The sequence below is a fragment of the Bacillus rossius genome, chromosome 2 (assembly GCF_032445375.1).
Source record: "Bacillus rossius redtenbacheri isolate Brsri chromosome 2, Brsri_v3, whole genome shotgun sequence".
Classification (NCBI taxonomy): Eukaryota; Metazoa; Arthropoda; class Insecta; order Phasmatodea; family Bacillidae; genus Bacillus; species Bacillus rossius.
Window position 1 is genome coordinate 73048345 of NC_086331.1, and position 12645 is coordinate 73060989.

The following is a 12645-nucleotide window of genomic DNA, read 5'->3' on the forward strand; positions in this document are numbered from 1 at the left end:
TCAAACTTATATATCCGTAGCTGCTGGTATACTATGTGATTAAAAACAAAAATTTTTCTAAATTATTTGATTTGGCTAAAGTGCAGGTATTTAAAACTCCAGAAATATAACCTACGCAGTTAAAGATTCATAAATTTATTTAAAAAATAAACGAATGCATATTTTGTTAAGGCATTAATAATTTTTGTAATCAAACTGTACACACTGTCTCGTCTACTTAAACTACTGTCTCGACGACTTCGGATCCAACCGGTTAGCTGGTCTCAGGTTCAGGAACACAGGTATCCTAAAAGTCATCTTCTTCGAAGACGATTGCTTTGGTGAGACATGGACAGCAACATCTGCGACCACGGCTGCAACATGACGTCACCTCGGTCCTTTCTGAGACAGGATCATTGACTTGAGCTACGAGGAGACGTATGTCGTTTGGGCGTCTGCGTTAATGCCTCGCAGGTCGCAACAGGTCTAAGCACATCTAAGTTTTGTGTTGCATGGCCAAACATTGCGATTTTTTCTTCGATACTGGCTGGAAGGATTGTGTGCAGTCTCTTGTGATAGACGAAACAGTTTCCAGGTTCGTAATAATCTAGCAGCTGCTGAGTTGGTTCGTATAATTCAGTAAAGTATGAAAACTGCCAGTGCTGAGATCCTCCATCACAGGTTTTCATATATATTTAGAGATATCCAGCATCCCAGAATATTTACTTGACACTGCCGAAGCTAGGTCTTGGGCTCACATGTATATGTTGGCAGGATGGAATGAAAATATCTTCTTGCAGGTCGGTCGAGATCTGAAGGCAGAAACCATTGCATACGTTTAAATATATGCAGACTATACTCGCACTCAGAGAATCATTTTCGCATTAGCTGCGAGTTGCGCCAGGCACAAACTAGTTCAATCTTGTAGCAAGCGTGTTGCTAATCGCCGTACATTGCAGTAAGCTTGTGCAGGAAATTACAGCCATTTTTGGCCTCCAAGTCGACGATTTCAGTGGCTCCATCGCATGTATGGCTCTGTTATTTTGTCCCCTCAGGTCTGGCGACATAAATGATTCCACGTGGATTCTGCAGTAACAAATCATCTATCGTGTTTTCACTTGGTGGTATGGAATTTTAAATTCGTACCACTACAGGCCATGGTATCATTTGCATAGCCATTCATTTGAGTGTTCACTTTTTTTCATCCAGTAGTTTACAAGGATATAGAGGCCAGAATGTGCGGGTTCGAGTTCAGCCATCGTCCTCGTAGGTGAGAGCAATATCCTTGAGAACAAATCCATTTTGACTCTGATAACTTTGCAAGTTGCAGTACACCTTGATGCTATAAATGTTCGGTCATAACTAAATTTATTCCGCAAATGCACCTTTATTTACGATAGATTTTCACAAGCTTGTCTCAATGATTTTACGATGCAATTCGAACGTGAAGTATCAGACAAAAAGCATAAGTGATTGGTGGAATATTTCCGTTCGTCAGTATCTCGATCATACAGTCGATAATGTTCGAATTTATTCTGCGAACTGGATTCCTGAACATTTCTGTGTGATCCACATTTGAGAATCGGAGCATAGTACCAAATACCTCGATGATTTGGACCACAAGCCTATTCATGGTGTCGTCTATGCTGAAGAGATTAAGCCTATTATGTACCCCGACACGTATTTGGTGGAGAATATTCTGAATGAAGAAATGGACAATCCTTTATCATATGATGGGGCTCCCCACGTCGCTTTAATTCGTAGATATCAGATGAAGAAATCGAGAAATTCTAGTGTGTTCCTTGTTATGGTATTTATAGAATTTGTGTAACAAATTCAGTTTTTTTAAATGGGGTATTTTATATATTGAAACTGTAAGATTTTTCTACTAAATAAAGGGTTATTTTTAATCAAATTACTATTTTATCTATCAAGAATCGATCCAAGCACTGTAATCTTTCGAGTAAATGAGTAAATTGAAAGGAGAATTTTTTGAAGATTTTGGCATTTTTCTTGAATTTATAGTTAATAATAACAGAATTTCAAGATGGCAGCCAAGACAACCGACAAAATGGTACCCAATGACACAGAATAAATAATAAAACATTCTAATGGCTAAAAATTAAATCAGTGTGGCGACAGCATATGACATGTGTATTATGTAACACTATGTGCTCCTGTTAGTAAGTACTGATATTAATTATGGTGCAGTTGATGATATTAAGTAATAAAAATAAAAATATTAAAGTCCGTATATGTTTGTTTTTTAAATACCTTAAATAATTCTCGGTCTGCTAAATGACTCGGATGTTTGTGTGGTTATAAGTGTATGTTTTCCAATTTAGAGGTCCAAGCTGTCATGGTGCGAGTTACTTAGCTTCCAATGAATTTTGTAAAAAAATTAAGTTTAATATATCTATAAGGGTCAACATCATTGGTATGTAATGGAACATCGACCTTTTGTGCATGAGACAAAGGGGTGTTGGCACTCTCTAAGAACAAATAGCATAAATAAATGTGGTGGTATCCAAGATGTCGACCTCCAGCAGAACAGAAACTAAGATAGTGGCCTTCAGCTGATGATAACAAGATGGCAGATGTGGTGTCAACCAATATAGAGGCCTCCAGCAGACGAAAACAAGATGACTGCTGTGATGTCACAATTTCAAAATGTCAGAATGTTCTACCATAACGAAAATTGCAACAAATGTGGAGTTGCTTGATTTCAAGATGGCAGAATTCAATATATCGGACTTCAAAATGGTGGATATTTGAAAAGGTCCAAGGTCAAGGTCACCCAAGGTGGCTACCATGATGTCACAAAATAAGATGGTGGACAACAGCTCCACAACCTAAACCAGGTGCAGGAAATACTTTACTATACTACTGGTGTGGATTTTCAAGTATAAATTCGTTACAACCAAATGTTTTAGTCAAATTAAATAAGAAATGTAAAAGAAAACAAATAATTCGGATAGTTGACACATAGATGATGCAAATTTTTCAACTAGTCAAACAATTCTTATTTAAATATAAGTAAAATGTGTACATATCTCGAATACCAGTATATTACTTCTTGAATGTTTTCTTACAATAGGCCATGAATGACATCCTCCCGTATCTACCTGATTTATTAAGTGATTGTTTGTGTTTTATGATCCTTCTCTTGACGAATAATTTAAAGTCAATAAATAAACAATTATTAGGACTGTAAATTGCCGAAAAATGTGGTACCTTTTGGTGCCCTAGTCACTCGTGCGACTCCCTAACCCAGCCTCCTCGACTTGGGAGTTCATCGGCCACACCTTTCATCAGGCAGTCAAATGGATAGGTTGTCACAGGCAAAATGACAGACAGGATTAGCTATAAGAGCGGTACCTCGTTGTTCGTGATCGCTAAAGCTTCAGATTCGTGCGATGAATGGTCCCGGGTTCTATCCCAACTCCCTGGCAATACTAAAATTTCGGGGTGTTCCGGAAGAGAGGATTAGTTTGAAAATGTAATACCTTCAGAAAACACCATTTTTTTTTAATATTTGCATAATCAGAATGCCGATTTAAATTTAATGTAGTTTTATATAAATAAGCTTTCACATAATCATTGTAACAACCATCTAGGATTGATGGGCCATGTAATGAAGAACAGCATATGTGACATAATGGTTGACTCTCCATTTAGACAATGGGTGTAGTTATAAAATAGTGACACACTCCTGGGAGGTAGGCATTCCGCTACGCATGTATAACATGGCTTTTTTCACCATGCAGCCATATGCTGTAGCAAGTAATTGTGATAATCGGTTACACAACCTTACCTCTGCCACGATGAGGTAGGCATTATCAAAATCATTGAGAGCCCCATAGAATCAAATGTGCCGTGTGCTATTAATTACTTCCTTTCCTTTTCTCATTTATCTGCACATACCTGTGTAATTGTCACTACCTAAGGCAAAACAATTATGTTCACTGTCACTTTGCTTCCTATACCAGACTAGGCATGGATGATTATGCTGTATGGCGAAGCCGAATGATGTCAGCGCATAGCTATATATTTATCAGGAATGATTCCTTAACAGATGGTAGCCACATCACACACTGTTCCAATTACTACTTCAGCGACTGTGCCTTTATGGGACTGTCATTCACCTATGAGGGAGTTAGTACACCACATTTTGAAGAGGAAGTATAACCACCCTACATCAAATAATACTAGTACCTGGAAAACAAAAAGCAGGTGCTTGTTAGCAATGCTAAATGCCAACCTACCAGGTGTTATAAAGTGCTTTATAAAAACACTCAGTGTTCAAGCGAGGCTTTTCTATACATCCGCTCTTGAGCAAAAGTTACTCTTCATTACATAACCTATCATACCTAAAAGTCTGCCACAGCGATAATCTGCCATAATGTTTGTATACACAACTTGCATTGAGAGTAAGAGAAGGTGAGTGATGTAAGGGTGGAAGTGGAGTAGACAAAGGTAAACAAAAGACGAGAATGAAATACGAACAGTGCGAGATAAATTAACACAACAATTTGACCAAACTAAACCTTTCACAGAGGGTCAAGATATTATTCATGCTTTGTCCTTCGGGATATCCAGTGAGTGGAAGCGAGTGACTGCAGTCAGTCAACTGTGGTTCATAGTTTGAAGTAGTTTTTCTTGGTCTTATCATCAGTTTATAAGTAAAAAATTACATTCTAATGTTAAGTCTGAACACAAAGCAGCAACTGGAATCTCTTACTACCACACTGAGCAGATTTCATAGTGACTTATAAAATGCTAACATGTGCTTCCACTAGTAATTTTTTAACCAAATATTATATTTTTTGGCAAATACTGGTCAAAGTGAAACACATTGCTAACCCACAGTAAAATATTGAATTTGAACCTGTATCCATTTCTGCGTTGTTATGTTGATTACATGTGGTTTTATTATGTAGGCTACTACTCCATGTAGTTATTGTAGGTAGGATGCAAATGTGTGTTTCAGAGAAATACTCCAACCTCAATTACAACAGCAACAATCGAAACACAGCATGCAAGACGCCGAAGAAGATGGATGGCGTCTGCATTGCAATCGAGAATTGCCCTGCACTGTTCTCGCTGCTGAACCAGAACCCCAGGAACGAAGCCATAAAGTACCTGAGGGAGTCAAATTGTGGCTTCCAAGGCCGCTCGCCAAAGGTGTGCTGCCCTGAGCGCTCGGATGTTAACAGCGGCGATGGCACCGATTTCAACCAGCAGCCTGCAGTGACATCGACGACGTCTTCGAGCAAGCCAAACCAGGGCTCGGCTAGCATAAACAACCATCCGGCCCTCAGGCTGCTGCCGTCACCCAGCGAATGTGGCAAGTCCTATGGCGTGAGGATCTTTGGTGGCGAGGTCACCGATCTGGGGGAGTACCCTTGGAACGTCTTGCTGCTCTACCGGAATCGTAAGCTCATGTATTATTTATCAGTTTTGACTGAGTTTAAGATATAAGACAGCGAGGTCGTTAAGGCATTGTCACACTGTCAAAATTTCGCTTCCAATACCTTCCAATAGAGTCTGTAAAATAATGTGGGAGGGTTACGATGTCACTGAAAATGTTACACACTTATTTGTTTTACAAGTTGGATGATATGAGTTTCCATCAGATATTTTGTACATAGGACAGGTTATAAAATATTTTGGATGTTGGATGGAATTAGTGAGTCGGAATCATGTCAGTCACATCGATACTTAAAAATCGCGAAGAACATATATGCGATTGAAGATGTAAATTCGATACTAAATTAATGGTAACATGAATGTTGTATGCAAAATTATTTTATATCTAAAAAGCAATTTATGTGTATATAACTTGAAAGAAATCACAGAACATTAATTTCATTATGTAATAAGTAATAATGTGAGCTAAATTTACAATTTTTAAAGGTTAATAAATGCACTAATAACATAACAAGCTCCAAATTTCCATCCAGCATTGTGTTGTATTAATTTAATTTCAAGGTTTAAGCAAGCTCAGCTGAATAATAAAAATCGATAGTGTGGCATAATTTAAAACATTATTGAGGTTATCTGTTCAAGTTCTAATGTCGCAGAAAATTCGATGCCATATTTATTCTAATATCACCCCTCCAACTCTATTGTCAAATATAGGTGGTGAAGAACTGTTTCAGTGTGGTAGGGCCTTTACAGACTCTAATACAGAAAAGTTATAATCAGGAATGCTGAGACATTAATAGACTATGGCCTACATAAAGTAAACATCCTTCCCAGAGTGCCATGTGAATTAAAGTGGCAGTTAAGACCGATGTTGGCCTGAAGCTCCGGTGGAGGGCCCTGTTCCACACCAAGTCTATAAGTATAGTACATAACCCGAGAGACTGATATGATTGCATGCCCATTTCTCCTGGAGACGACCCTGCATGGATGGAGCTAATGCAATTTATTGCTGAGTTTAAAGCTAGTTGAGGCCTAGCCGACATAAGAGGTGAAAACGAATTCGGGATTCATAGACTATGGAGAATATTTTACCACTCATCCAGGTGATGATAATTCCATACAATGTGGATGCATCCTGCCATGACGTTGGCTGGAGACCTACTGCGAGCCCCTAGTAGCATCGTGCTACTCGAGTTCGCCTTTGCGGCAAAAGTGTTTAAAGTGTGGGACATGTGGTATACTACATCTGGGGGCATCAGTGCACAGCGAACAGTGTTAAGTAATTAAATAAAGTAGACAGTATTGCATACATATGGTTTAACAATTTTTTTCTTGTAACAATTAGTAATCAGCAGGATTCTTTGTAGATCCATGGTTGCCATGCCTGTTCTTATGCTAAGCGATAGTCGCATTAGTGCTATCGATTCATTGTCGGTGCTCCTGATCGGGTTGCTGCCCCAAGTGGCACTACACTTGTCCTTGTCACGCACTTTCTCCCAAGGCCTTGGTGAGAAGTCAATGGGACATAACCTGTGCGAGCAGGGCGAGCACAGATGAATATTATTTAGTTCCCCCTTTTCAAAAATTGTTATGCCCATTCTTGCGCCTATCACATGCACTGTTGAATCACACATGGTTGGTATGCGACTGCCCAGGAGATGATGCATGGTGAACCTCGGCTGTCTTCAGTATGTGTGTGTGGGGCTGAACCCGGCGGGGAAGTAATAACATGGCACGGCAACTCGGGGTTTTGGTGGGTGGTGTCTGATCCCTGGTTTTGGGGTGGAGTTTCTATGTTACCTGTGAGCCTGCTCACTTAAAGTCATGGGTCACAGCCACATTGTGGTGGGTAGAATGGCAGAGTTCATTTGGGTGGCACAGTGCAGTGTTCCTGTTCCCCTATGTTCTACTATCCAGTCATCTGGATCTACATTAACATACAGGGGCCATGCCGGGTCGATGTCACTGTCCCTACCAGAAGCACAATAGTGACTTCACTGGGATCATCCAGACAATATTGTTGCATCGGTACATGATGCATCCTCTGGGACCATGTGCTGAGGCTCGGCCCAGCCTTGTCTGTTTCCCGCCTTTATCAGCATCTCAGGAGGGATTTGTCGGGGAATATTACTTGTGGCTCTATATCAGAAGTTTCGGTAGCCAAGTTCTCAAGTTCGCTGAAAACTAATTTTTGTGGGTCCTTGTGATGGGTTCCTAGGGCACAGTCACTCCACGAGCTGTTCATGTTCCAGCATTTGCGCTCTGCATGAATCGGACACAGCCTGCAATTATGCGGCCTTGGTTTATATAGAGAGGGGGCAACTGGTCCATCCTGTGTCTGCTTCCCATTAGATGCTTCGTATCCTACCATTAGGAGTGCTGGGTTCAGCCCCTGGTGGGTTTCGACTGACTGGAGGGGTATTCATTGGTTCTCAGGAAATAGTGTGGGTGGTTGTGACGCCTGCACTAAGATCAGCAGTGCATCAGGTCGTGAGACCAGGTGCATATTGTCTCTGTGAGTTTTGGTGAATTTTTTGTTATCCAACCTAATAATGTAGGTGCCAGGTTCAACGCAAGCCACCACCTCTCGTGGGGCAGACCATTTTAGTGACAGCTGCACATACTGCATGCCTATATGTTGTGGCATTTAACATGCACCATTTGGCTCGGGTTCAACTGGGTTAGGGGGTTTGTTGTCTGCAGGGTTAAGTCGTCCTTAAATGGGGCTATTTGGCATTGGGCATCCTCCCTTGGTTCATACAAAGAAACATGGTTGGCCATTCCTGTCGATCAAATTTACCCCAGTTGGGCGAGGATCCACTCTTGAAGAAGTTAGGCCAGAGTGTGGCCAGTAATGACATTAGTCATTAGAAGAATTCAATACAAGAGGGAGAGTAATTGAACATCCTTCTTTGCATGGTCTTCATCCAGCCAGAGTCGCAACTGCATCTTAATGTCCTGATTGCGATGTTCCATTAGTGTCGCGCAGGGTTTATATGTTAAATGTGTGGTGTTCCATCCCCCATTGTTGGTAGGCCACCCACCAAAGCTGTCACATGCCAGTGCCTTCCTCTAAATTGCACCCAATTGTCCATGAGGAGCACATGCAGGAAAACCTCCCAGTCCATAAATTCTGCGACTGTCCCACCATTTACATTAGCCATGGCAAACGCCTCTGCCCACCAGGTGAAGACATCTGTGACAACAATGTGAAATGTTTCCGGTAGGGCTTGCGGGGGTATGGGACTATGATGTTGAATATGACTGTGTGGAATCTCTCGTCGGGCCGCCTGGGCACGTGTTGCTCCACAACATCAGAATGACAGGACTTGCTCCACTGGCAGCATTAGCAAGCATACACATATTATCGGATGTAGGAAACCATTCCTGGCCAAAAATACTTTTCACACCTCCCATTGCATCATCTCCACACTGGAGTGGCCAGACAGCTCGTGACCATGCAGAAACCATAATATGGCAGGATTTGTGGCAGGTCGTGCATGCACCTGCCTCCTACACTCACTGCCTTGACTTCAGTAGTCCCTCCCAGCTGTGTTGATTTGGGACTTAAGCTCCCTACAGGTTACCAGGCATGTTTTAGTCTCTGAGTCAGTCTGTGGAATGGCACACATAGGCTCCATTAATTCGGTCATGGTAGCATGGTGGGAAAGGTTTTTTTCTGATGAGTGGGTTTATCACAAGTCATACAGCATGATTGGCTGTGGTTCTGGAGGCCTGGTGACATGATTAGGTGATGGCAGTAAAAGATTGTTCCACCCCTGTTTGTCATGGAATGTTGTGGTAGGGTTGGGGTGATCGGACAGCTCGTCGACTTGTTGATTTTTTCACCCCATAAAGTGCTTCACCATGAAAGCGAAACTCTGGAGCAGCAGCACCCACCTCGTGAACTTGAATTTCCACCCTTATGCAGTTCAACCACCTTAGGCACTGACTCTCCTTCTGCAGGGTGAATGGCTTCCCCTCAAGATGGTGTTGGTACCACCTGAGAGCCCAAACCACCACGAGGAACTCTTGTTTGTTAATGTGGTTCGGCATGGCCGAACTTTGTGCTGGAATAGTCTATGACTCGCCAGTGGTCTCCTTCCATATTTAGAAGAGGATGGCCCCTATCCACTTATGACTGCCATCAGTTTGAATGAAGATTGGTTGATCCAGGATCAGTCATGACATAGTGTGCCACTCGCGAAAGCGCTTTTTGACCAAGTTTAGGGTCTGCTCTGCAGCCTCTGTCCACCAAAATTTGGTTTTTGGGGAGAGGAGGTCGGTTGTGAGTGCTGTGATATTGGCGAAAAAGGGAATAAATGACCTTAACAAGTTCAGTGGGCCTGTGGCCTTCTGCAGCTGCTTTCGCATCTGCGGAGCCTGCTTGTTGTCAATTAGGGAAAGGTGTTCTGGAAGGGCGCAACAGCCCTTGACATTGACTATATGTCTTAGGTACTCGATTTCCTTGACACCTATGTGGCATTTGTGCAGCACTCATGTGAAACCATGGCTGGCGAGCTGTTCGAGGACCAAGGAAAGGTGATGGGCAAGGTCCTCCTATTTTCGCGACCAGATGATCACATCATCTAGGTAGGCTATGGAAAACTGGCCCATGTAGCCATCCAGGATATGGACCAATGTTGCCTGAAATGCTGCAGGGGCTTCCATCATCCCGAATGGTATCACACAGAACTGGAACAGCCTGCTTTCGGATGCAGCGAAGGCCATCTTGGGATGGTGGGTGGGATAAACTGGGACCTGCACCCCATAGGCCGGCAAGGACCTCAGTTATGTTGATGAGTGGGTGTGGTACTGGATTGGTGAGTTTATTTATGGGTTTAAAGTTCACACAGAACCAAAGCATCCTAAATCTTTTACTAGCCATTACAATCTGTCAGTTGTAAGGTGATGTACTGAGTTAAATAACCCCAATACCCAGCATTTCTTCAATCTGCTCATGGATTGCCATCTGCTCTAGGTGGCCGAATCTCAACACCTTCTCAAAAGGGGGCTGGTGGAGCACCAAAGGGATGCTATGTTCCATTATATCCGTCCACTCTAGCATGTATGCCATGGTAAACACCTCTTAATGAAGTTTCAGGGCTCTGTTTATGAAAGCAGCATACTCTAGGTGAACATAATAGCAGAGGTCAGTTAGTTCAGCGATGTCACAAGTAGGATGTGGGATGGGGCGATTGAGCCCATATACTGTCCAGCACCCATGGATACCATCATGCATACACCCTGCACAGATATCAATTGCTGCATCTACCTGGGTAAGCAAGGGCACTGAGAGGATCAATTTGTCACAAGGATATCGCTCAACAAGTGCTTCTGTAAAACCAACAAAGTCTTAAATGGCGATTCATACCTGGGAATTCCTGGTCATGGGTATGCTAGTACTCCTGGTGGTCAGCTGCGCGATACCTGCCTCCAGTGCCATCTCTGCCTCGGGGATGAGGTGAGCCACGATGTAGGTATGGCTCGTTGTGGTGTCGACTAATGTCTCCAGGCATCACTTGTTCTGCTCAATGGGAATATAGTGCAGTTCGCCAGCCTCGGGCCCCAGGCATCCCAGTCGAGTCCCAATCGAAGCGATGCATCTAGGGGCATGTGTCGCCGAGGACACCAGGTGTGCAGTGTTACTCGCCGGTGATGTGGGTTATTTCGGTGTGTGGTTGCATGGGCTCTCTGCACGGCCGGCTAGGGGTCTGAACTGTGCATCATGTGGTTGGGCTGCTAAGGCAGGAAGTGGTGGTCAGCTATGTCACTACTCCCTACCTGACATTTCCCGATGGTGCAGTCTGCTCCCTGGATTTCCCCCACATACCTGTATACCAATTATATTCTTGTCGGACAGTATTAATAGCATAACAGGTGCTCGAAGCGCGTACCTTGTCGCCCATCGCGACATTTCTCCTGGCATGACTGGTGCTAAAATTGGCCAGGTGGGCCTTTTTGTGCAGCACCTTTCTCCTGTGACAAGCCTGCTGAGGCGACCATTCTCGCAGTGATGGGGGTGGACGTACGGGATGACTGCCAGTGCATCCTTGGGATATCCAGGTATCTGTTTGAGGTATCCTGTCAATTGCTCTAAGAATTGCGTTGGTGGTGTGCAGCTCGCAGGTCCTGCTCCACATCTCGTGTTACGAACATAAATTCCTCCATGCTCCTACCATCAGCCCATCTTAGAACTAGGAGCAGCTCTGGAGTGAGGAGCTCTACAATGGTCAGCAGAACTTCATTCACTGGACTGCCTGTGGCAAGATGTATGTGTACCTGGAGCTTCTTGTGAATGAATTCTTCCAAGCTCTCGCCACTGGTCTGGGCTTGGGTGAATAAGTCATGTTGGCATCGTGCGCGCGAATGCAGTTCATTAAAATGCTTCTTGAGTTGGCAGGAAAACTTGCTCCATTCCAAATTGTGCACGCCCATCTGTGTCCACCAGATTCGGGCGCTGCTCCGCAACTGGCCGCTAATGTTCTCCGTCCACTCATCGGCGGGTATGTAGTATTGAGCTAATATGTCCCTGCATGTGCGCGTGACTTCATGCAGGTCCTCATGTTTCTGCCCAGCAAACTCTGTAAGGGCGATCAACCTGCTCGTGGTATGGGGAGCCAGTACCACTGTTACAGAATGTGCCCTAGTTGTGCGATCTTCACATTATATTCCGTAATTTCACGAACCCGCATGCCTTTGTGTTTTTTATGCCACAGTTGTAACATTTCTTGGTTTCACTTAGCTGCCCTCGGTATCGTGCCGATGCCCCAAATGCTTTTACCCCATTCCTCATAGTGTCTTCATGCCAATTGGCTTTGACTTGCCATGGACATGTACCATACTCGGAAGGATGTTCGTTATAAGCTTGATCGGTCACGCACAGTCTGAAACAGTCCTGGCAAAATTCCTCATTTTAATCACTACATGTGCACTATACTCGCATCTGTCCAACCCAGGCCGAAGGTCATGGCATCGGTAGTGGGCACAGACAGGTAGGAAGGACCATCTCCCTTTGATCCCGGCTGAGTGGCCCGTATCCACACACCTCTCACCTCGCGGAAGTTGGTGTGGCCGTGAGGTGTTAATGAATGAGCCAGTTTGGCTTTTCCGGCCTGGCTAGCCTCTGCTGGCTTCTTACCAAGTGCAATTGCATCTTTGTTACCTACACAAATCCTTTTCTAGATGATAATCTCAAATTTAAAATTAAAATTTTGAATACTTCGCTATTTGGTTGCT

General features: G+C 43.5%; 1 protein-coding gene across 1 annotated transcript in view; it reads left to right on the plus strand.

Moving 5' to 3' along the window:
- Positions 1-12645, plus strand: part of LOC134529373 (serine protease easter) — a 106859-nt gene that overhangs the window by 33437 nt on the left and 60777 nt on the right. Inside the window, exon 2 of the mRNA XM_063363370.1 lies at positions 4970-5413. Within this exon, the coding sequence (XP_063219440.1) occupies positions 4970-5413 (444 nt within the window). The remainder of the gene's footprint in view (positions 1-4969; positions 5414-12645) is intronic.